We start from the raw sequence: 26,419 nt of genomic DNA, 5'->3' as shown, positions 1-26,419 counted from the left end.
AGACCGCTAGGTGTTATGATATGAGAAGCGAATATCATACATCTCGTGCCATTAGTGACGACGGTATGTAAATGGTCCACTCGACACTGTCTAAAATCAGCATAAACCAGCTCCGAGGAAACTATGAAGCGGAATAGGGTCTATGTCCCACTTAATTTCCTGGAGCTAGCGCGCGCAATAAAATAGTAATGGGAATTATTGCTATTTTCTATTAATTTCATTAACATGGTAATTTTGATGTCACAGCATGCTAAGTATTATTGCTTTGCTATTTGCTAAAAACACGTTATGGTGAATTATCGGTTCGCATCGCACCGCTCGCGTCGAGTATTATTTCGCATCGAGTGAAAAATAGCAATTCATTTCCAGTTAACAGTGGGGTGCGGACGCGTAACAGCGCGCACGTGATTTTTATCATGATCGCAGACTATTGCTTCGCATGATAATATTAGCAATCGTATTTTTTAGCAAGTACGATTAAGGTGACGCCGCGTTAAAGTAAAAAACCGTGTTGGATATGTTTTAGATTGAATGTTTTCTATGAGAGGCCGGCCCGGCCTCTCATACAAAACAAGCAATGGAACAGCAAAAAATGGAAAGGGTGTAGCGACAAAATGGTTTTTGGCGCGTAATTAAAAAACCAAAAAACATTTCATTTATGCTATAGGAAAATTAAAGTGTATGTTTGAACCAATTTAGGTACAAATTTTGGAATTTTAAATCACTCTCCTCTGTTGGCAAAATAGGAATCCCTTTTTTTACAGAGGTCTTTTTGATTGATTATTCTGTGTTATAAAAGTTGACCGATCGTGTTATGCTATGGGTAATTCAAAGATAAAGACATGATAAATACTGACAATGAACTTTAAATTCTTAGCTTTAGTCATTGCTGAGAAAAATCGATATCGCTACAGCTAAATTATCAAGGCGTCGCCTTAATTTAATTATTGCTAATGGACATTTAACAATTAATTATTATTGCTAATGCTATTTATACCAACACTACAATATACCTATATAGTATATACCTGATCCATTGTTCCTGCTAAGCTCACAGCTCAGGTATCTCGATTTTGCTGCCCAAAAAATATTTACAGGAACGCCGTGAAATAATTTTCACAAAACAAAACAATTTGGATCGTCTGACCTAGATTATCTGACGTCGGAGCGAAATCCCCTTTCTCCAACATTTCGCTGCCTCGACTTAAGTTTATTAAATCTAGACAGCTCTCAAAATCAGCGTTTCTTTCCCTTTAACGCAAAATAAAGATTTCGGGAAAGACCATAAAAATGTACTAAAACGTTTAAGACTTCGAGGAAATCGGAGAAATAATTACAGTCAAAGTTTGTTTTGGAATAGAGTGTTAAAGAGACGTTAGTGCTTAGAAATCAGAACGAAATTTGCAATTTCAAGTATGCCGTCTGGGACTCGACATCAAAGGCCTAGAGATTTTTGTTTACTTTTTCGGCGATTAGAAGATAACAATATATTTATTTAAAATTGCCTACCATTAATCAGCAACAAGACTTTTAGTTATGCTTTTGATTATTATCGGCGAAATAAAAAGCATAGTTACAACACAATAAGCTTTGTCCACACTTTTCTGTTCGTCAAGGGCATGCGTTATAGCGCAGTCAACAGCGAACGTGAGGCATGCCCGCGACGCATGCCCTCTGACCGTATCCAAAACTTCAAAAATGACAATATTGGCGTTGCGTTCCTTGACGCATTCAATTATTGAATGCGCCAATATGAAAGTTGATGACGAAAATTGAAGATGAAAGTGCACAGTGTGAACATAACTATATAACAACCTAATATTCACTTAAACATTTATCCGATTTAGCCCCAATTTCATCAACGTCTGTTAGTGTTAACAGCTTGTTAAAATGTAATGTCTTCTCTTTCATACATACGAAAATCGAAAGAGGTAACGCCATACTAATTCCGGCGTTAACTTTAACAGTCGTTGGTGAAATTGGGGCTTACCCATTCAAATAAACCGCCCAAACGATTCCACTCAATTACTAGAACCGATACATTATTTCCATTCCAGACTCTGAAGGAATTCCCGGAAGAGTTGCGAGGGGACGTTTCGCTTCACCTGCACCGGGAGATTCTCTCCCTGCCGATATTCGAGTCGGCCTCCCAGGGCTGCCTCAAGCTCCTGTCCCTGCACATTCGCAACAATTTCTGCGCGCCCGGCGAGTACCTAGTGCATAAGGGCGACGCCCTATCGTACATCTACTACATTTGCAACGGCTCCATGGAGGTCATGCAGAATGATATGGTCGTGGCTATACTTGGTAAGTTATCTACATAATTAATTAGTTCTTAGATCAAATTAAAGTGTACAGTTTTTAAAACCAACCGCCAGAATTTTAAACCGCTGCGTCAACGTCAATTCAGACCGCAACGAGACGAGTAGATGCATTTCTAAAATGTGGATTTGACAGTTTTGCACGACGTTTTTGAGATTTAGAAATTCATCTGCGCCGTACGCGTCGTGTTGCGGTCTGAATTGACCCTAACGAAACCTTATTTTGTAATTGAACCTGTCGTATTGTGTGGTTTTTAACTATTTACATTTAGACGTCTACTACCTATATTTAGTTCATTTATTTAATAAATTAGATGATACGAAAGATAAGTAAGTACTTTTAAATTGTAGTAGTCGCAAAACTCACAGTACTTACCTACATTAATAAAAGAATTAATTTATTCTTCATTTGAGCATACTTTTGTAAAGCTAATTTCTGCTTTAAGAACAAAGCAGACTGTTGAAAAAATCTCGACTGAGGTTAACTTCTCACTTAACTGGGAAAAGAAAAGTTTCTTTAAAGAAAAGATTCCCGTTTCTTTCATTACAAACTCGCTACTAATTTGCAAAGATGCCTACGAAATGCGATGTAAATTATTATCTTACAAATGGCTTTAATACGCGGAGAATACACGTTATTATCTTGACTCATTAATTTACGTTTTCTCTCCCCAAATTGGATAATGCCGGCGTATTGTTTAGAATTTACAAAATGTTAGACTTCGGTTCACAGTTTATAAAGATTAATGGCTCCGATATTAAGGAACAGTAATGTACTGTATGCTATTATAATTTATATTATATATTGTGGTAATTGTGGGCAAAATGTTTATGTTTATATTGTAATGTATGTGTGGGGATAAGTGCGTGGCGGCCAAAGCTGTCGTATATATACCGACGCGCTCAGAAAACTTCGAAAGCGCGATGCAGGAATGTTAGGCGAATTGTGGGTACCGCCACATATGCGTAGTAAGTTAGTACTGGCCGCGTTGCAAAGTCGCATCATAAAAATCTACATTCCTGTGTTGTTAGGGTTCCGTAGTCAGCAAGGAATCCTTATAGTTTCGGTCTGTCCGTCCGTCTGTCTGTCTGTCTGTTTTGCTCAGAGACTATAGGACCTACAAAGCTGTAATTTGGCATGAATGCACATATTAATGATGCCGACAAATTAATGGTATATGAAATCTTTTAAAAAAATATTTTCTATGGTACCTTCCCTACACATCAAGCGGGTTTTTTTTTCGCGTCCAACCCATCGTGTGGGGTGTCGTTAGATAGTTTTTTTTTAATATTATGAGTATTTATAGATCATTTTCCGATTTAGGGATCTGTTTGTGAAATATACCTAAAGTTTTAAAGTGGAAAAAATCGTTAGAGTCCAGTATCCCCCTCCCCTTTACCAGCTAAACGGTTGCTTCTGGAAATGTGAAAAAATTCACTGGAGTAGGAAATATGCTTAATTTAAAAGGAAAACTATCACGGCTAAGAAGACTCTCTTAATAGTTAAGTTATTGAGTAATAGCGATACCACGGAACCCTATATTGCGCGTGGCCCGACACGCACTTGGTCGGTTTTATTTTTAAGATACGACGCAACGCCACAACGTAATGTTTTAGTTAGCCCATATTTATCTATATTGTATCTATTAACACTAATATCTACCAACATAACGAGACTTACCGGTTACTCAGAGACATTTAATTACGATTAACATTCAATTTAATGCATAAAGTTAATATTACCTTTCCGATAAGTAATGTTAACTTTATGATTTAATGAAAAGTTTGACAGATAATGTATGGAGCTTATGTCAACATTTTGAATTAATAATGTTCCACTCAGTGCGGCATCGGCAGTTAGATACATAGACAAATTGTTTCAACTAAAGTTATATTATTACTCCTTGTTATTTTGACATTTTAAGATCATCTGGGCGATTCACGATTACCGTTCGACACGGATTCGGAAACTGTACCGTGCGGTCATAGGTCAATGTCTGGCGCAGCGAGCGTTTATTGGATGTCGCGTGATGAAGTTTCCGGATCCGAGTCGAATTGCGCATTGTAAATCAGGGCACTGAACCGGAATGAAAATGTTTGTACATTTAAGGTAAGGGTGACCTAGTGGGCTGCGACATGAACACGCACCTGCACGCCTACAACGGAGTTTCAGGCGGACAGTCCAACAACCCAGACGTTGTAGTCAAATCCAGCAGCGATGTCAAGGTATAATAACTGGCAACACCAACACTTTTATCTTTGAAGAAGGCCATTTTGTTACTATATGTGGCAAGTAGAGTAAGAAATAGTTACTCAAAAAGTAACAAATAAATAAATATACCAGTAACCACGAATCTACTATTTTAACCCTTAATTAGGCGCATCAAGAAAGTCACACAAGTAGTCGCATGGGGTCTCTACTGACCCCAAATAAAATAGTGAAAATTAAGGTGAAGAAATGAATAAAACGAAGTATCAATTGTGCAAATTGTTAGAGGGCTTAATGCCTCTTTATAACAAAAAAAACACTCAACTTCTTTTCTGTCTCGAAATCTCCAAAATTTCACCATAGCTGATATCGAGATGAAAAAAAATATACTTTTCACTCCGATAACCAGATTTTTTTTGTAGCACCGAAGGAATTAGATCTTGAGATAATGTTGACAAACATAATTTCCTCATCTTATAATTTTTTTACGCAATTTTAGTCATCACCATCTGACCATCATCATCATCACCATCCGGTGGTCAGATATAATTTTAATCATTACTGGACTCGTCAATCTTGCTTGCCGATTCATAGCCATCATAAATCGGTGTATAGTTTCGAAGTTCGGAGGCTGGCCTCACAAAATATCTTTGATCTTCAGAAACCTATCGTACTTCTCTGTCTTGACTCATATTGACATTTTTATAAATAAATTTTTTTGAAAAATTGCTGTTAATAGAATCATATACACGTATATTTATGAAACATCCTAAATTATAACAAAAATAATGTAAAAATTAAACATAATATTACAATAATAGAAACCTATCTTGTGACAAAAAAAGTTACGTAAGTGGTCGCATGGGTTCAGCGCTCAAGAGAGTAGCGACACATGCACCATCGTTAGCTGACCGGCTACCACTTATTAGGATACCTCAATAGGAGTTAGGAGACTACCAAGAGCGTCGTTGTATTCGTAGAACTCTAGCACTATTTTTTTCGGTTTGAAAGTGATTTGACCCCATGCGACTAATTAAGGGTTAAGCAAGTTGCAACATTAATTTTATAAATGCCTTTTTCGATCCAGTCCGCGTTATTTATCAAATTATTTTTGTTATATTATTATCGAGTCAATAATATAGCCCACTTTTATGGTGGCCATTCCTTCTATATTAAGAAGCCTTTATTAAATGCAAATATATTATATGAACGAGTATTACGCTTTATAGCTAAGACTTGGGTATTGCTCATGATAAATCTCGCTGTATGCCTACTATAGAAGTGGGATCTGCAATATTCCTGCAAAATCATTGGTCAAAATATTCAGCTAAAACGTAGGCAAAAACCAACTTTTCTTCTAGGCGCTCACGTACTGCGACCTGAAATGCATCAACATGATCGGCCTTGCTGAAGTGTTGAGGTTATACCCGGAGTACCAGCAGGAGTTCATACACGACATCCAACACGACCTCACATACAACCTGCGGGAGGGATACGAGGTGGAACAGGAGTCGGACGGCAACGGGCATCCTTCATTGACATTACCGTCAATATCGGAAGACGATGAGAATATAGCTGACGAGAATCACTCCCCGAAGAAGGCTTTGGTGACGTCCACGAGTAGTCCACGACATGCGAAATTCAGGTATTTTTTTTTTTGTATTATTTTGTGCGTTAAGAGATTTTAAGTTGAGGATGACTTTATGGCTGAGGTGAATCATTCGCCAAAGACTATGTTAGTCACATCCACGAATGAAAGAATCCTGATTCCTGCTCATGAGAGGATCGTCCAAGTTTCAAACATGTGGTTTTTTAGTAAGTATATAAAGGAATAATCTTAATAATTTTAATACCTTTTCATTATTGAGGTAAGGAAATAAAAGTTACAAATAAAAACTTTGCACAATGTTAAAATTTTTACTTAACCTCTTACTGGATTATTATGATAATAAAGTATAAATTGAAGGGTCTATGTGGAATATTACACGAACATATTTAGTTAGCGAATTTCATTTTTACGTTGCGACCCAAATCTTTCAAAGACTTTTCAAAGTTAGATATTAAGGTAAGGGAAAAGGGATTTGATAAGTATATTGTAGTTATATTCTTTCTGTTTCCTTTTGTGTTGAAGTTTTGAAGTGAATTATGAGAACACAAAAGATTTATTACATTTTTGTAGGTACCTACAATAATTTTATAAATCTTTTGCGTCACCTATTTAGGTGTATAAATCGCGTGGGTATAGTACGGGAGCCCTAAAAAAATCAGCTTGTTAGGGTTCCGTTATAAGGTTCTGTAATCAACAGAACTTGGTTAACAAGCTGATTTTTTGTATATTGATAGGTTAATAGTCAATGATATTCTACTTATAGTACTACTACTAGTACTTTAACTTTGAATTTTTTATTATTAGGGGAAGTCAGCTCAAAGTGGCCACCTTAACTTTCAATTTGAAAAAAGACGAAATATTATATATTTAAAAATAAATATACATAGTAAATTTATTATATTTCTGCTATGTGTGATTCATATTGACCCAAATCTTAAAATTAGCTCATGATTCACATATTACGACAACCTGTCAAAAAACCGCTTTGCCCGAGGGCCAGCCTAAAGCGGCCATAGGGGTAAGGGCAACGTGGCCAGCGGCCACGTTGCCCTTACCCCTATGCCAGCCGCCAGCCCAAATGTTCACACGAAATGATATTTTTTTTTCTATTAAATAAATATATTTTTTATAAAATGAATGCTAAAAATGTTCAAAAATAGGTATTTATCAAAAACAATTCTGTAAACTACTACTTATATCGCTTCTGCCCGGTTTCTGAGGTTTCTTAACAGGAGTTTATCTTCCAACAATCACAATATTTTTTTATAAAAAATAATCAACTATTCTAAAATAAAAATAGTCAAAATATATCAATAAAACTTTGTTTTATCGATATATTCCTGTTTTTAAATGTCTCCTTAAAGTATGACCATATTTGTTTTCTACTAGTTTGATTGAACCTCGATATTGTTGAACATATTTAATAGCTCGCGCCATCGTAGTCTCTTCCCATGACCCCTGGATAGTTTTCTTTTGATAAGTTTGTTCACCATCTAAAAGTAGTTTTAAGTAATTATCATATAAAAACTATCATTTAACTTAGCGGCCTATTGGCCGTTTTGCCCTTTGGCAACCGTTCTGTTTTAAACATAATTTTCTTTCGCATTTTTCATCATACTCCAGAATAAAAACAACATATATAAAGCTAAATAGATAAGCAACGACACCGGGAAAATAGAAGCATTCAAATATACAAGAAAATAATTAAAACAGGAAGAATTTACCTTGCATTTTTTTAATAAAACGTGCAATTCCAATATTTTTGGCGCTACAAGATCGCGCCTTCCTTAACCGCTACCGCTTAACTGCGCGGGGCGGGGCGGGATGTTCACTATGCGCCAGAGCAGCAACGTTGCTCTGCCTTTATAAATAACCGAAATATTAAATGTGGCCGCTTTGCCTCCTTTTTTTTTTATGAAATAAGGGGGCAAACGAGCAAACGGGTCACCTGATGAATAGCAACTTCCGTCGCCCATGGACACTCGCAGCATCAGAAGAGCTGCATGTGCGTTGCCGGCCTTTTAAGAGGGAATAGGGTAATAGGGGAGGGTAGGGAAGGGAAGGGAATAGGGGAGGGTAGGAAAGGAAATAGGGTAGGGGATTGGGCCTCCGGTAAACTCACTCACTCGGCGAAACACAGCGCAAGCGCTATTTCACGCCGGTTTTCTGTGAGAACGTGGTATTTATCCGGTCGAGCCGGCCCATTCGTGCCGAAGCATGGCTCTCCCACGTATAAAATGGCCTCCTATGGCCGCTTTGAGCTGGGCTCCCCTATATCATTGTTAATTGTTATATAATTTAACAGTAACATTGTCCTACAAATAGAACAATCCATATTTTAGGACCATCAAATCAAAGTATGAAATCAGAATATTTATTTTTCGCAGATAAAAATGTTGTTTGTCTTATCAAAATTAAGCTACTCACAAAAAATTAGCTTGATAGTAATCAGAAAAAAATTGTTCTAGGGCTCCCGTACTAAAAGTTATTATTTGATAATAGATTGTAAAAGATTTTGAAGGTAGGAAAAGGTCATAGTGTTTCCTTTTAAACATTTTATGTATGATATTTGAAAGGTAATTATTATTACAATATAATACTTGTAAATTTTATAAAGTCTTTAATGTAAATAAATTTAATTTTAGTTGGCGTTACTTTCAGAAAAGGAATGTTTAAAAATAAACCCTTTTCACGTTAAGTAGGTCGCATTAGCTACAAATCTTTTTGGAAACAAATTCCAGATGAAAATCCTCTTCACGTATTATTCGTTACGTAAATATTTCCTTTAAAGCACCGAGCATATTTCATGTTTGGATTCTTACAAATTACACCGGATTCTTCAATAATTTATGGGGGTGTTTTAGGAAGAATATTGTGTCTAACATTGAAGCATTTTCTTGTAAATTTGAATTTTGAGGCTATTGCATGTTATTTTTGTTCTGATAAAGATATTCTCTAAAAATATTTGAATCTTATTTTGAATCGAAAATAGGTAATTCGAGCCTTAACTTTGCTGTTATCAAAATGGATCTATTGGTAGGTACTCTTTCATATTACAGTATACATAATATATTAATAGGGTTGGGGTTGGTACTGTGAATTTCCTCTGCGATAGAGAAGCGAACATATTGTTACGGTACATGGTATACGGACACGTGGTGCCATCTAGCGACAAACCAGAGAAACTTACCGAGGGAGCACAGGCAACATAAATCCCCTACTCAATACTAGATGGCATGAGGTGCGCAAGTATATACTCGAACCTTCTAGAAAAGTCCAACATTTTGTTTACGTGTTTACCGGTTTATTTTGTTTACGTGTTTAGTTGTTTACTTTTATTGTGGTACATGCTCGAGCCTCCTAGAAAGTTCCCACGGTTGTTTACTTGTTTACGTGAATCGGGAACTTTCTGGAATTCGTCTCGCCATATAAAAAGCCGCAGGCAGGCCCGGCAGTTCAGTTCGATCTGAGCGATCTTCGAGGCGACAACAAGTGATCAATAGTGAGTGAACCAGTGAAACCTGCGACTTGGCTACGACCTAGGACAGTGATAGTGCTTAGTGATTGGACCTAGTGATTAGTGTTTGGACTTAGTGCTAAGTGTTGTGACCTAGTGTTTAGTGCAGTGTTAATAAAGTCTTCAAGAGAGTCACCAGGTCTTTCTCTCCGAATCCTTCGAACCCTAGCACGTAACAATATTTTATTATAAGAAAGTAACATGACATGTACCCATTTCATTGTGGCAGACCACGATCCGAATAAAATATAAGACATTATTTATCTGACTCCAAATCGCACTGAATTGCGCTACTGGTGAGACAAGTGTGACGTATTTTAACATCATAAAGTCATATACGTCAATGCACTGTCGTATATTTTGGAACGAATCGCGGTCAGTATTGCGTCGATTCTGGACGTGTTAAGCACTGATGTATTTAGGAACATACCCCAGGATACTGCTTTTTTTCTCAGGTTGGACGGTCAGCGGCTAACGCACAGGGAGCTAAGGGAGCGTATAGAGAGACAGCGCTCTGTCGCCACGCCCAAGGTTACCCGAGCAGACTCGCTGGAGGGACTGAACTTGGAGGTGCACAACACTCGCTCGTCAGTAGACAGGCTGGACACGCAGGTGTCGAGCCTGCACCACGATGTCGCTGCGTTGAGTATGGAGGTAAGACACATTTTGAATTTTATTTAATCATTTATTGAGCACAAGAATCATTTACAAATAATATTTACACACAGTAAGACGACACAAAGGATCTGCTTATTTCTAATATAAATCTCTTCAATTTGAACAGTAAATATGTTTTGCACAATTTATAAGAAGTTTTCTGAGTGCGATGCTATTTATACCGCGTTTACCAAGACTTTATGAAGGATTCGGCCTAACTAAGCATTTCACCTCGCTTGGTCAGAGATTATCCTTTGTGGCCTACTCGTAATGCAACAACCATGCTTAAGTTGTCTATGGTCATAAAACTTAAGCATGGTTGTTGCATCTGCATACGTTAGAATTTAAATAATTTAACAGTGACTAGCCAAATTCAGCAGCCACGAGGTGAATTATTCTACAAATAAAGAAAGTAAAAGCTTACGGTCTTAGGGCCGGGACACAAAAACACGGCACGACGTGGATCCCCACGACACGGCGCCGTGCGACGTCGTACGACGTCGTGCCGTGTTTTTGTGTCCCGGCCCTTACCATAAAAGATTTAAACATCTATTGAACAGTTGTTTTGAGTCGATTATGTACTTTTTTTTCTTATCAACAGTTCAACAGGTATTTCAATCTTTTGTAGTAAGACCGTTAAGTGTCTAAACCATAGAGTTAATATATTCCGCTAGGTATATTAACTTTATGGTCTAAACACACTATGCCGAATTTCCGCCGCGGAAATTCGGCATAGTGTGTTTAGACACTTATTGATCGATAATTGGACGGCGTTATGTAATAACGAATCAAGCGAAAAAATTTCAAAAAATGAGTTATGAATGCAGATCGATTCCAGGCATCATTAGCTATGTATTCAGCTAATTTTGTGTTCAAAAGTCAATTCTAGTGCCTTATAATAAGGGGTGAATTAAGCGACATGTCAAAATTTGTTAGAAGTTTTGCACAATTTAGTTACGTATTAAAAAATTATGCGCCTAAGTTACTGTTACAAAATTAAAATGCATTAACGAATTATATCCACAGAAGTAGTAGATAATCCGTTTCAATTTATTCATTACAAACGCAATAACGGACTAACCGCCTAAAATGGCAGCAGATTTTGATATAGAAGATGAAGATAAGAAAAATAAAAAATTGATTAAGTATATTCATTTTTTATCATTGAGCGTTAATTGTTTTTTTTTTTTATGTTGAATAAGTGCCATTTTAATTATTAAAAAACTAGATGACGCCCGTAACGCCGTTGCGCCAAAATTCGCATATCGCGCTAGAACCGTACATTTTTTGGGACAAAAAGTATGCTACTTCCTTTTCCGGGTCTCAGAGTATCCTCATGCCAAATTTTAGCAAAATCGGTTCAGCGGTTTGGGCGTGAAGAGGTAACAAATAGACACACTGACACACTTTCGCATTTATATTAGTTTCATAAAGGATAGTGAAACAAGCAAATAATTATGTTATTTTGTGGTATTTGACTATAAAAACCATTCAAATTTATGTGTATTTTCGTAATCATTAAAGACATACAGTATCATCTTAGAAAAACTGTATAATTTTTGTTTAATTTGGGAAATTTTTATTAAAATATTTGGATTTAATCTTTTATTGCACTTTATTTCACCCGAAATAAATCGTATTAAAGTATCAAACGACAATAATGTCGTATAGTATGTTATTGACAAATTGAATTTATTTGAATATAGCTATAAAACAGTAACGAATTAAGCGGAAAAATGGATATATCTTTTAAAGTATACACAGTAATTTATTCTATATTTATCTAAACTTTATATACATCTTAATTTACAGTAAAAAAATCATACAGGTAACATAAATAATAAGCTCACAGCGACAATTTTAAGTTTAAAATCTTTGAAGCTTATTTTCTCGAATTCTCTCAAGTGTCCCTTAATCTGTTATTACATAACGCCATCCAATTGTAAGTATGTTTATGGAAATAGATCATAAAACGGGTCGTTACTGCACACAACCACTTTTCAATAGGCACTACTAAAAGGAGTAGCATTAAGTAGTACCCAAAGCAGTAGCTTTATGTAACAACTCGTTTAATAAAATAAGCCTATATTTGGTCGGCGCAACTGGTGTTAAGAGCCCTAAGCCCTGACACCTGTAGCGCCGCGCCGTCCAGATTATACGATCTCCCAGCGGAATAAATCCTGTATTCAACGTATTCAAAGCTGAACATCGGGTGTTTATGCCATGAATAATTCTGATAGAAAAATAGACACTAGTGATTTTATCTACTTTTGTGGATGGCTTCCTATTAATTCCTACTGAAGCGTGAACCGTGTCAAATAATTTTAGAGCGTGTTAGTGCCTTATCACACTGGCAATTAGCGAGCGATTTGAAAGCGACGCGACTGCGCAGCGCACACGCCGCGCAGCGCAGCGTCCTCGCGGCGTGGCGTGGACGCCATTGTGTACACTCGTCTACACAGATTATTATTATTTAAAGTAGACTCGTCTAGGGAGTGACGTCAGAATCCATTTTGCTGCTGAGTGTCCAAAACGCCGAAGGCAAGCTGCGTGCACGCCGCGCAATCGCGGCGTCATCGCGGCGTGTGCGCTGCGCAGTCGCGTCGCTTTCAAATCACTCGCTAATCGCCAATGTGATAAGGCCATTATAGCCGCAATTAAGACGTCAATCAAGTGCCAAAAAAATCTTAGTTTTTGCTTGATAATTGGCATTATTGCTATATTATAATGTTATAATGTTAATTGTATTACATATTATAATGTTAATTGTATTATCTCAGGAGTTTGGAAAGATTGTCTCTTTCGGACACATTGCAATGCGGCCACTTCAGATTCTGGAAATCCACCATTACAGCCTGTAATTCTCAAGAAGACACAGCTGCGACTAACATAAATGACATTTCTTTTTGTGTTCAGGTGCGTCACGCGATCCAGGCCCTACAGGAGATGACGGGTCCGGTGTGGCACGCGGCGCACTCCAACCCCAACCTGCAGTGGAACGCGCCACCCAACCAGCTCGCGCGCTCCTGCAGCCATCCCCCTGACGTGTTCTGCTGGGACCAGGTAACTCGCTGCCCTTTGCACGTTCAGGTGCGTCACGCGATCCAGGAGGTGACGGATCCGGTGTGGCACGCGGCGCACTCCAACCCCAACCTGCAGTGGAACGCGTTGCCCAACCAGCTCGCGCGTTCCTGCAGCCACCCCCCTAACGTATTCTGCTGGGACTAGGTAACTCTATATCCTATGCACGTTCAGGTGCGTCACGCGATCCAAGCAATGCAGGAGATGACGGGTCAGGTGTGGCACGCGACGCACTCCAACCCCAACCTGTAGTGGAACGCGCCGCATAATAATTATATTTTGAACATTAATTTAATTGTTTAATAAATTCAACCTAAACTGTTGGTCTTTGTCGTTAAGTGATTACTGAGAGAAATTACTAAGTATATCGGAACGAACAAAAAATCTTCTCAGAAATGTAAAAATATTTTTATATAATTCACTAAATTAATATTTCAAAACCGAGAATCTCTCAATTTAATTTAAGAATCAAGGGATCACAATACAAAGGGATGTCCTTTCATTCGGCGACCTTTTAGCAGTCGAATTAGTCCTGATATTTTCTTTATTAGTGGAGTTTATTTTGGGCTTTTTACAGCAGGAGCGTCCAATTAGCCCGGAGCGGCCGAAAATAAGTCGGTACACGCAGACCGAGTCCTTTCTCCAGTGCGTGACGCAATACATCATGGAGCATCCGGCTACGGTCATGCTCCTTTTGGGTTTGGAACCCATGCCGAACTTGGCTCCAGTACTCGCGCCAGCTGAGTACTACGACCCTCGGAACCGGCGGCCCAGCGGGCTGGAACAGATTATAGAGACGGAGAACGGCAGTCAGACGCCCAGTTCCGCAAGCGATAAGGAGGTAAGGAGCCCCGCCACTAGCGTCAAAGAGTTCGACGTGGAGGAGCACAGGGAAAGATCAGACGCGGACACCGCTAGGATTAAACGCAACAGGTACTCTACTAGTGATCTGTGTGACGTCACCGAGAGGCTGCTTCCCCCCGCGCCCCCCAGCTCCTACAGCCTCAAGAATATCAATAGTTAGGTTGAATAATTCCATTCTGCTCATTTATCGAAAATCTAGTGTTCTCGATGTGTAGCTTTAAATGTTAATACAGTCGGAAACTAAAGTGATATTGCTCTATTTTTTACTTCGAATTTAAACACTAAAGAAAACTGTGTCAAAAGCCTATAATATCATATTAATCGAATTTATGTAATGTTAATTATTATTAAAAAAATATATAACATTAATGGGTGGTAGGTTTCCTTAGTATTTATTGTATCTAGTTATTTCATTTGCCGGGTAGTCGGATATCTAATTAATGCGATGCAGTGGAGGTCTGTTGGTCGTTCTGGTGGGATATTAATTAATTATTCTGCCAAATACTATGAAAGCGATCGTAAAACCATTGAATACGAATTTCCGCTTAATTAAAATTTGTAAACAAAGGTGCGCTTCGCTATATCATCTTAATTTAATTAACTTCGATGGGACTTACCTGCAAATATATTGAGTAAAGGAAAATTCTGTTATCAATATTATGGTAAACTAGACGACGCCCGCAACTCCGCTTCGTTGCGCTAAAATTCGTTAATCGCGCGGAACCACACATTTTTCCGGAATAAAATTTATTGTATATCCTTTCCCAGGACTCTGAGTATCTCAATACCATATTTCAGCAAAATCGGATTACTGGTTTAAGCGTGAACAGACAGACAGACAGACAAGACACGCTATCACATTTATAATATGCTTATTTTTAGTATGGATATTAATAAAGTACCTACTTAAAAAAGAATTGAATATTTAATTTTTATAAGTCTTGTTAATTATTTTTTTTATTATTATAGGATTTAAGCAATAAAAGCCTTAGACAATACAGAAATGTTATTTCAATTTGTGTTGAATGACACATAATAATAAAAAATCAACATCACTTTAGTTTCTGACTGTACAGTCGCGAGCACTGAAGTTACGTCATAAATCAGGAAACCTACTACGAAACAGTTTTGAGAGTCAATCAATCGAATCAGAATGCCACGTTAAGTCATTCTGATCCGATCGTTTGAGTCTCAAAGCGGTTTTGTGGTACGGCCCCAGTATTCTAATTCTGCTATTTTAATGCATAATATGCTACGAATAATAAATACTAAAGAAAAGTAACTCCGTCAAAAAACATGGTCCACAATACTTGCCAAAAAAGTGTATACATTTCAATACATTTTCAATATTTAGGTGACCTTGAGCGGTACTAGGCTGACGTTACATGACAGATCAAAAGGAACTAAATTTAAAACGGTAATAGTATGGGAGTTACGATTCCATAGTTTTTATTATTCGTAGATAATAATATGTAAATCTTCGTTTCTTGTTACATCCAGTCCTATGAAATGGCATTCTCATTGTTTGCTGTTCGATAGGTAACAGACTGGATAGAACATTAATTTTTACCTAAAGAATAAATATTATGACACTTTGACATTTTTTCCATACAAAGTCTGTCAAAACGCCAAATTTATTCCATTGGTATGTATCTGACGATTGAAAAATCAGCCCTAATCTAAATTAATATTAGTGCGGAAATCGAGTAGCTCAGTGCTCGCGACTGTACCACGATGTCATAGATGTCTCTTATTTTTCTATCAACGAAGCAGAATACTTGAAGTATTATGGTTTGTACATATCAATGCATCCGATTCTTTAGATTAATGTTAGTGATTCGATATATCTAGTCATCGTTTATAGTTTAAGTGTGAAGTCGATATTCTATCGCTTTGTGTGAAGTTGAAAGTGATTTCGAATGGATTTCGATCAGACGAGAAATAATATTATATCACAATAATTATAGAATGTGTGGTGGTGATAGTACAGTCGAAGAAAGGTCAAGTTGTCAACCAAAATTAACTATAAGATTTGATTTACCCCGGCCGCATATTGTCCGAATTCTGATCAAAAACAGTTGAGTTTCGCCGGACCGCCACCCCGCACACTATCCGAAATATCCTTCCGGCGAGTTCGAGCTCACTCGGCTCAGTACAAAATGTAATGGACAGCGCGGACGTTCAACTGTTTCTGATCAGAAATTTCGGACAATGTGCGGCCGGGCTTAAGGGCGCTTTTCCTGTCAAGCGTATTGTCAATCGCACGCGGAATTGTTCCGGATGCGTGTGTTGCCCGCATCATAGGAAAAACATCTATGAAATTAAAGGAAACTTTCATTGCCACAGATCCGCGCGCGGGCAATGACACGTATGACAGGAAAAGCGCTAAAGCACCACAACACAGGCGCCAAGAGCCACGCACATAGCGACGTTTTTAAAAGAAAATCCCATGCGTTTTCATTTCTTACTTCTCTTTTTTAAAGACCCTAGTTTACCTGTATTTTATCTTATTTCTTATTAGTAATATAGTGAAAATGTGCCAAAAAAAGATGAAAAAAATGCAAGACATGATTCAAAAGTGATACAAACCAAATCAATCTTCGACCGTTCTATATAATTTAAATATAACCGTTCTATATATTATTATTTTCGTTTGATCGAACGTTATGAAATGTATAATCGTGAAGAAAATTCATAATCAGATTGTATTTTTATCTTATTTTAATATTAAGATAAGGCAAATTATTTTCTCCTGACAACTCGATAGTCTAGTCAGAAAAGCACAATATTTCCTAGAAAAACTGCATCAATTAATGTTAGAAATTAATATAATATTTTTATTGTCTATATATTTAAAACCTTTTGAACTTTTTGTATTTACTATGTATGAAGTTTGGATATACCGACTATGGAAATTTTAACTGTTCAATAAACTCTGCAATATGTAGAATCATGAAATTTTTGGAAATAAATTAGAAAACTTGTGGGACCCCCGATCATATTTTGCAACTGTTGTGTGACCATCAATTCATTAAATCAGCCAGTACTTACAAAATCAGCTATCTTTATTTAATGAGTAATATAATAGATAAAAACTAAAAAGAGAATATTTAATAATCAAGTGCAGGAGGCAAAATCTAAAACTATAGAAGATAGCGAAAATTTTCGAATTTTGCCTACCCTTTTTTAAAAACATACTCTGTATTATTTGGCAGTAACTATTAAATTCTTATTTTTACGAGTATTGTACTCAATTTAATTTCATTATTCGAATAATATTACTAACAAGAATTTTCGGTAGTTTCTAAATATATGACTTTTGTAACAAAAAAATTAAAGCTTACCTAAAGGCTGAATAATATTTTCGATATGAAAGAAACAAGTGTTGTTATTATAATAACTGGGTTATCAGTAACAAAGTAAACCTTCCATCAAAATGCAAAGGAAATTGTTTGCTTTATTCCGAAGCTCAGATCTACGACGACAGGATTTGTCTTTAAGTTTCAATCTGCATGGTATTTCCAGATTTCCGTATAAAATATACAAACGGAGAGACGTATTTCTGTATATATTTGTTAAATATTTTGTGCCAAATGGAGATTCGCCCTGGGTGATGTGTCAAATACTTATTTAAGAAGTTATACCTAGCTGTAAGCGAGCAATATTTAGTATAATTTCAAGATTATTAATCAACTGTAAGAAAAAAATCCGCTGAACGTCAGGATTCCAATAAATCTGAGAAGCCTATTCAATGGATTGTTACTGTGGCATTGAGATGGAAAATGGCGGGGAGGGGCGGAAACGCTAGTGGCTGCATACGAAACGAGCAGGTTTGATTGCAAAATAAACGTCTTCTTATTACTCATTTCCTAACTCGTATTGGGAGTCTGCCGTAAATTTTCATGAATAGGTAAGCATGTGTACACGGTACTGTCGAACGATGTTCCGGAGTGCCATTTCACGAGTGTTGAATTGTTAGTGGTTGGATTTGCTTGTTTCAATTCAACAATGCAGCATACTGGCTTTGTTTTCAAGTGTTTTCTATAGATTTTCATTTTGTTTGTCATATCGGTGCGCATAAATACAAAAAATACCTTTTACCAATAAACACTATGAATACAGATGATAACTGTAAAATAATATAATGTTTTGTCTATATCTATCAAGTCGCTTTAGTTCTATCAAATATCAAACCAACCATTGTATAATACTTCTACATACACAGTATGGGCCTTTTATTAGTAACAGGTAAGAACATCGCATATTTTGTGTTTATTTCTACTTAGCAATTTAAATAGAGATTATAATTTGTGGTGCTCCGGAATACCGCCGACATCGACAGTACAAGTAAGAATGTGAGTTTAAAATCTATGATAATAATTCTTATAGAACGGAGACGCTTACTAGAATAATTGAACTAAATGTGGTATGTTATATTAGAGCCCTCGAATGTGATATCTGATACACGTGCAGTGCCTAAATTCAAATTTATTTTAAATATAATTCTTGAAATTTTAATGTAATCTTTAATTCGATAGCGCGTAAGTACATTGGTACTTGAGCGTATTTTTTGTACATAGACTATGTAACATTTCTCTTGTAGTACAAAGCGTTAGTTATGTAATGTTGAATAAAGACAGATTGATGTTGAACTGTTGTTTTCTCTCTTTCTAAATCCCCCACAAAATCGAATTAATTAAGAATTTATTATTGCTATATACATATTATTGTGCACACTGTACGTGACAATGTAAGATGTAAACTTCTTAAAACGCTTCGGACTACTTCTTGCTTCCTACTTTGCATGATCAATATTAAAATAACTTAAGAAAAATTATTGAACTGTATTACACTCGAAAATTACCACCAGCATTATAAATTCGGTTCTGTCAATTTTTCACGACAGCGATCACACGCCGCGTCGGTTCTGATTAACAATTCGTTTTACGGGGTTAGGAAATTTCCTTATCTACAGTTAAGGAAAATTATATTTTAGCTATAAATAGTCCTCATAATTTCCTTATCTACAGTTGAGGAAAATTATATCTTAGCTATAAATAGTCCACCTTCGCAATGTGATTATTTTTTAGCAATATTATAAATTATACACCAAAGACTGCAGCGCCCTCGATACCATTTGAAGGCAACCAAAGGTTGGCACTACCATAAAATACGTATTTCCTAAGCCACTTTAATTGTTCGGCTGATGGAAGTTTTCATTAAAAGTGCGATGACCTCCGAACCACAGAACAATGGCTAATATGGATTAAAAAGGGATCCGACTTGGCCGCAATTCACAGCCGACAAAGTTACAAACTGTGATTGAGCGGAAGATCTTTTGGTTTCTGTTCGTTGAAGATAAAATGAATAAAAATCGAAATACCCGACTTTTTTACTGTTAAGATGAAAACATGGGTTAAGTTAAAAACATGATCCTTTTTAAAACATTCGGAGTTCGGACCCATTATTATTATCTAATAATTTATACCTAAGATAAATAATATTTTTAGGAAGACCCATTTTTACGGGTCCTGTTATAAATCCAGAAAAAAAAACACTTGAACTATGCGTAGTTCAAGTGTTTTTTTCATCAACAGTTGTGTTGGACAGGCAAAACAACTGTTGATGTCGTCGAAGGAGGAGGCGGAACGCAGGCAAGAGGCGGAGGCGCTCGATCCTCGGAGATGGCCGAGGCGGAGACCAAGGGCCAGACATGGTCACAGCATCCCGTCTTAGCAGGGGAGCTCGGGGCGTCGGCATGGGGCTGCTGTCACCCATGGCCATGGCATCGAGTCCCGGGTAGGCCACGATGCGCTAGGTGTTCCAGCGCATCGTCGCGGAGTGTGGAATGTGGAATGTGGTGTTTCCACGAGAGGAGCCCATAGAGGCAAAGGTGTTGGAGCTGCGGTCGTGTATCACGCGTTTCCCGTAGTACCACCTGCAGGAGCAGGAACACCGTTGGATATTCAATGGGTAGTCCCGGGTGCGGATAGTAAGTACGTCCGCCCCGGGGAGTCCCACATACCTCGGTGGTCCACCCCAGGCCCCGGGGATGCGTAAATGCTTTCCCCCAACGAAAAAAACAACTTAAATCTTAATCAATCAGACTCAGCAATGACTTGTTAAAATACAGATCAAAGCTTAATGAAGATTTAATCACTTCTTAGTTTCTTGTGAGTCGGATTAGTCGGTAAGCGGCTTAAAGTGGTCTTACCGGCTACTGGTTTCTATCGGATTAATGCTAAAGTCGTGTTTGTTCTCCCGATGCGATGACCTTTCGTATGAACAATATTATTTTTACGGTGGCGCTTTTACGACATCCATTACGCGAGCTATAAAATAGGTGTAGTGCACTGCGGGTCAATTGTGTCGTGGTTGGTATACAATATACACTATACAGAATCTACTATATTATGCAGCAGATCAATTTTATAGGTACGAGACTAGATGACGCCTGCAACTCCGTTGCGCCAAAATTAGTTTATCGCGCGGCAACCGTATATTTTTCAGGGATAAAAAGTATTTTAAGTCATTTCTCGGGACCCAAAGTATGTCCATTACTAAATTTCATCAAAATTGGTTCAGCGGCTTAAGCTTGAAGACGTAAAAGACAGACAGGTGGATATAATTTTCATGAAACTCACAAGAGAGTAGAACAGTGCAGCATCGCTCATGCGCTGTATTGCACAAGCTATATTCAAGCTAAGTTACTTTACTATAGATTGCAATTCTTACATTAAAAAGATTATTAAACCTGTGATAGTCCCATAAGGGCTTTAGGCGTTATAAGGTAGGATAAGGTAAGCGTGCATATAAACGCCTATTTATTATAATTTGCGTTATATCGGCGGCGCGGCGCGCTCGCTCGTCCGTAAAATGCAATTTCCCTGCAGCCGTAAGGTTCAGTGCTTGCACCGTTACCATATTACTACAACCCGTTTAAACTTTATTTCAACCTTAAATTGTTACGCCGACATTAATTTTTTCTACTATTTACTTATATTATGTCATGATCACACCCATAGACTTAATATATACTGTAGCATTATAGGTTTATGATCACACCTGTCGAGTAGAGTGGCGAGCACTCTGCAATCTGCATGAATCATGATTAATATGGATGTATAGCTTGTCAAAAAGAGTAGATGCCGAACGTAATTTTGAAATTGCATGAAAAGTACCATCGAGGAAATAGATTAATAGGCAATTGACGGATACGCGGGACGACCTAGAAAAGTCTACATGCTTTGATGTCTGCGAGACGCGGACGCGAAGTAAGTATAAAATTTCTTAAGCGATGAGTAGAGCTTCATGGGACTATAGTGGATAGACCCACGGCTGGGGAGTCCCACGTATGACGTACCCAATGTCTCCAATCCACCAGGGACGCTGAAAACATTTCCTCATCAAGAAAATACATAATGTAAAACATAATTAATTGTAGGCATTTCAATTACTTTTCATGATTTTACCCATAGCATCTCATCTTAGCATATTATTTTTTTTATGAAATAAGGGGGCAAACGAGCAAACGGGTCACCTGATGGAAAGCAACTTCCGTCGCTCATGGACACTCGCAGCATCAGAAGAGCTGCAGGTGCGTTGCCGGCCTTTTAAGAGGGAAGAGGGTAATAGAGGAGGGTAGGGATGGGAAGGGAAGGGAATAGGGGAGGGTAGGGAAGGGAATAGGTTAGGGGATTGGGCCTCCGGTGAAGTCACTCACTCGGCGAAACATAGCGCAAGCGCTGTTTCACGCCGGTTTTCTGTGAGAACGTATTTCTCCGGTCGAGCCGGCCCATTCGTGCAGAAGCACGGCTCTCCCACGTATATATTCGAGTGAATAAAGTAGGTAAATAGACAATTTATCTTGTAATTTTATTTTAGTTGATAATTTAGTTTGTCTACATTGTCGTGTATTTTGCATATTTCAGTAACTATACACAAGATGAATGCGGGTCAGAAGTCAGAACAGTTTCTTCCACCCGTCAGACTCACGTTTCTCGACTTTTGATAAATTATTCTTGGGCCCGCGTCGAAAAGGTTAACGTTATAAATGACACTTTGTTGTTTATTACACCCAAAATGTGGGTCTTGGGTGAATTTGATGAATACTATAAGTTTGCTAGTACAGGAAAGGTGTCCAAGATGATCCCCATATCCTATTATAGGTACTACTACTTTTTCGTTTTATGACTGATAAAAGTTGGGCAAAGTGACATATGACGAATTGCTTAGTTGAAAGTTAAAATAGTTCATAGCGACAAAGTATTGACAAGAAGGTATTATACAAAGTTCTTTGTCTTTACTATTACCTAGACAAAAGAGGGAAACAGCTTATCGCTATAGTTCCTATTGCCGACAATTTATTGTTTTATTGTTATTCTTAATTACTAGAACACCTTCCCTGGAGTTCCACAATAATATTTCAAGATTAGAATTAGCCAAATCGGCTCGAGAACGGTTTCATTTTTATTTATTTGTATTTATATTATGTTATACGTATGTTAAATACTGCATTTAAGGAACAGGTTTTTTAGTATATTTATAACTTCTAATCAAATAGCTCTATGGGTAGTCGGTAGAGTAAGTACATACCTATTCAGCTCTTAAGTTCTGCTTCTGAATTGTTTGTGTTAGAATCAAAGCAAACTCGCAATTCAAAATTTCAATTCCCATTAAATCAATTCAATTATACGGGAGTAACCTTTCGCTTTGAATTCGTAATATTAAACTTACGTTCATTTAGCGCTTAACGTAATTAATTTAAATAAAACCTATCCAGTATCCAATATCTTGAGTTTAAAAATGGCAAATATAAACTTCAAAAATACTGTAAAACATATTTATATTATTTTGTAAGCACAAGTATAGTTAGTGAGAGTGAGAGATTAATAATGATTTATCCAATTTAGCCGCGCCATATGAGTTTCCGCTTTTTTACGATATATATCAAATCTTTCAAATTTAAGGTCACGAAAGATCTAAACTTTATGCCTTCCTCATATAACGAATTTTAAACTAATAAAACTACAAAACTTATGCTGTGCCCCGTTTCCTAACTTCTTGCTTATGAAGAGATTAAAGGAAACAACTTGTAGTAAAATTCTAATCTTAAGTATACATCTTAACATATATTAAGATTATGCATCCATGGATCTGATATTAACTACAGTATTGCTGAAGAGCTTAATAAAATTAAGTGACTTAAAGCGAAGATACTAAGCAAATTAGATAGGATTGCAAATTGCAACTCCTTAACCAGTTTTCTAATGTCAATTATATCTATTAGAAAAATGCGTACCGTAGCCTTTTAGTAGACCAAGCGTAGCACAATGTAGCGTCTACGTCACAAACACTCATCATAGCACATCGTCGCTTCTATGACACGTAACTCCATCGTAGCCCATCGTAGCACCTATGTCGCGTAAGCAGATCGTAGTGGCTACGACACGTAGGCCCATCGTAGCGCATCGTAGCGGCTACGACACGTAGATCCATCGTAGCGCACCGTAGCGGCTACGACACGTAGATCCATCGTAGCACATCGTAGCGGCTACATCAAACATAGGACTGTGACGTCATACATGTACTTATTATCAAGTCGACCAGGTGATTTCCGAGTCTCAATTGCTCCGGATTGAATATCGACCGTCCCACATGCTGCAGGAGTCAGTAACAGGCGGCTCTGACTACAATTTGTTACTTAAATAAATCTTATATCTTTAAACGAGCAATTCTTGTATATATATATATATATATATATATATATATATATATATATATATATATATATATATATATATATATATATATATATATATATATATATATATATATATACAAGGTGTAACAAAAATAAGTGATAATACTTTAGGGTGTGTACGTGTTCCTTGTAGAGACTTCACTGTGAAAGTAGCAGCGCTGAAAGACGAAAAAATGCGCACGTACGCATCCTAAAGTATTATCACTTGTTTTTTTGTTACACCCTGTATATATATATATATATATATTATATATATATATATATATATATATATATATATATATATATATATATATATATATATATATATATATATATATATATATATATATATATATATATATATATATATATATTGGAATCTCGGAATCGGCTCCAACGATTTTCATAAAGTTTAGTATATAGGGGATTTCGGGGGCGATAAATCGATCTAGCTAGGAATCATTTTCAGAAAATGTCTTTTTATTCGTGTTTTATCGATAATCGATAAACTGAAGAACTCTTCCTGACATCTATTGGCGAATAATAATACTATTTTGTTAGCAACTAATTGTTTTAACGACCAGCAGATGGCGTTATTAAGTAACACGAAGTCAATGAGTGTTTGCTATACCGAGCAAAGCTCGGTCATCCAGGTACTAAACCTATTATAACGAAATGTAGGTACTTTAAAGGTGGATATTATTATCTTAAGTAGGTACTTACATTTTTAATTACATTTTATCATACCAATAATAATATCTGCTACATAATGGCCGGCTTACATTATTCCACTAACCAGTAATCCAATCCAATGCTGGGTTCAATCCAGTGCTGGTTGTTACTGGAATAAACGGCCACTGGAAATAAATAAGTGTATTCCAGTACCCAGTAATTGTTACTGCCAGAAAAATGTAAACGGGTACTGGAATGCACTAATTTAATTCCAGCGCTGGATTGAATTAATGGATTGGAATAATATAAACCCGCTATAAAGACAAACTAATATGAACATGCAGAAATATTTCCATAGAATATTGTTTACATATGGGTAATTTGAATTTATGATTGCATAGCAAACTTTTAATTTATAACAGTTCAACTCGCTACGGATTTAAACTTTATTCCATAAATCCCAGTTCCCACATCTGTGACCCTCAGCTGCTGTTTATAAATAAAATTCTCGTGTCACAATGTTAGTCCGCGTATTCCTCCGAAACGGCTCTACTGATTTTAACCAAATTTTATATGCATATTCAGTGGGTCTGAGAATCGGCTACTGGGTACTTTTTATATTAATAAGTGCATTTGTTGCATAAAATATAATAGTAAATTATTACAACTCGAGACTGACGGCGACCATTGTTTGTGCGACGGGATAGCAATGGACGTTGCCATGGTGACATACTTATTTAGTCACTTCAATAAAATAATATGGGCGAAATACTTTATATGGCAAAGAAACGTTTGCCGGGACAAGCTAGTCTTAATATAACTTGGTGTGTCCTCGCTAAGCATGGTATGAATGCGAAAGTTTGTAAGGATATAATTGAACCCGCTATTGCGTTTCGTTTAAGTAAAAAAATATCCACAGCCGAACATAGAACCTCCTCCTTTTTGGTAGTCGGATAAAAATTGGCCAAATCCGAGTCGGCCTCGCGCACGAAGTACGGTTATTACTTATTATAAAGGAAACCGTACGGTTATAGAGGTAAAATAGGCGAATATAAGACTACAGATAAAATTAAGGATATTGTAAAAATTTCAAGTGCTGCTGTTGCCATTATTGATTACGAGCCAAAAATTTCAAAAAAATTACGTTTGTTGTATAGGAATATTAAATAAAATTTTAATATTTAAGGGGGGCCCCTTAAATATCAAAATTTTATTTAAAGTAGATATAAATTGTTGTAGCGGCAACAGAAATACAATATAATCTGTGAAAATTTCAGAAGTTTAGCTATAGCGGTCATTGAGTTACAACCTGGAGACAGACAGACAGACGGAGCTGGCGGACAGACGGACAGACGGACGGACAGACATCGAAGTCTCAGTAATAGGGTCCCGTTTTTACCCTTTGGGTACGGAACCCTAATAAAAACTGTAGATTAATTTCCAAACCGAAATTAACCTGACACACAGACAAATAATATACTTAGGTAAGGTTTAGGCGCTTTGCAGACGAAGGGGCGGGGCGGGCCGGTCAGTTTCGCCGCGAACGATAGCACAAAGGGAATCCTATGTTACCAACGCACACGGTGGGCAAAAAGACCGCCCGGCGGGCACTGGCGGCGCATGTCTGCGGCTGCCCGCCGTGGATCACACAAACCAGTTTACATGCAGACTGCAGTAACGCAGACGGCGTGTGATTTGTGTACGCAGCGCGGGCAGCCGCAGACTTCGACGGTCGTCTGCACGG

The 26,419-nt window shown here is 37.2% G+C and overlaps 1 protein-coding gene across 6 annotated transcripts in view; it reads left to right on the top strand.

Moving 5' to 3' along the window:
- Positions 1–14,577, top strand: part of LOC121731522 (potassium voltage-gated channel subfamily H member 8) — a 107,624-nt gene extending 93,047 nt beyond the window's left edge. For all 6 annotated transcript variants that reach the window (XM_042120981.1, XM_042120980.1, XM_042120979.1 and 3 more), the window contains exons 11-16: positions 2,058–2,307; positions 4,432–4,547; positions 5,892–6,175; positions 10,112–10,310; positions 13,230–13,376; positions 13,972–14,577. In XM_042120981.1, coding sequence (XP_041976915.1) covers positions 2,058–2,307; positions 4,432–4,547; positions 5,892–6,175; positions 10,112–10,310; positions 13,230–13,376; positions 13,972–14,418 — 1,443 coding nt within the window. In that variant the 3' untranslated portion in view covers positions 14,419–14,577. The remainder of the gene's footprint in view (positions 1–2,057; positions 2,308–4,431; positions 4,548–5,891; positions 6,176–10,111; positions 10,311–13,229; positions 13,377–13,971) is intronic.
- Positions 14,578–26,419: the final 11,842 nt, after the last annotated feature.

This window comes from Aricia agestis, chromosome 11, assembly GCF_905147365.1.
Source record: "Aricia agestis chromosome 11, ilAriAges1.1, whole genome shotgun sequence".
NCBI classification, from domain to species: Eukaryota; Metazoa; Arthropoda; class Insecta; order Lepidoptera; family Lycaenidae; genus Aricia; species Aricia agestis.
This window is presented reverse-complemented; position numbering and strand designations above follow the sequence as displayed.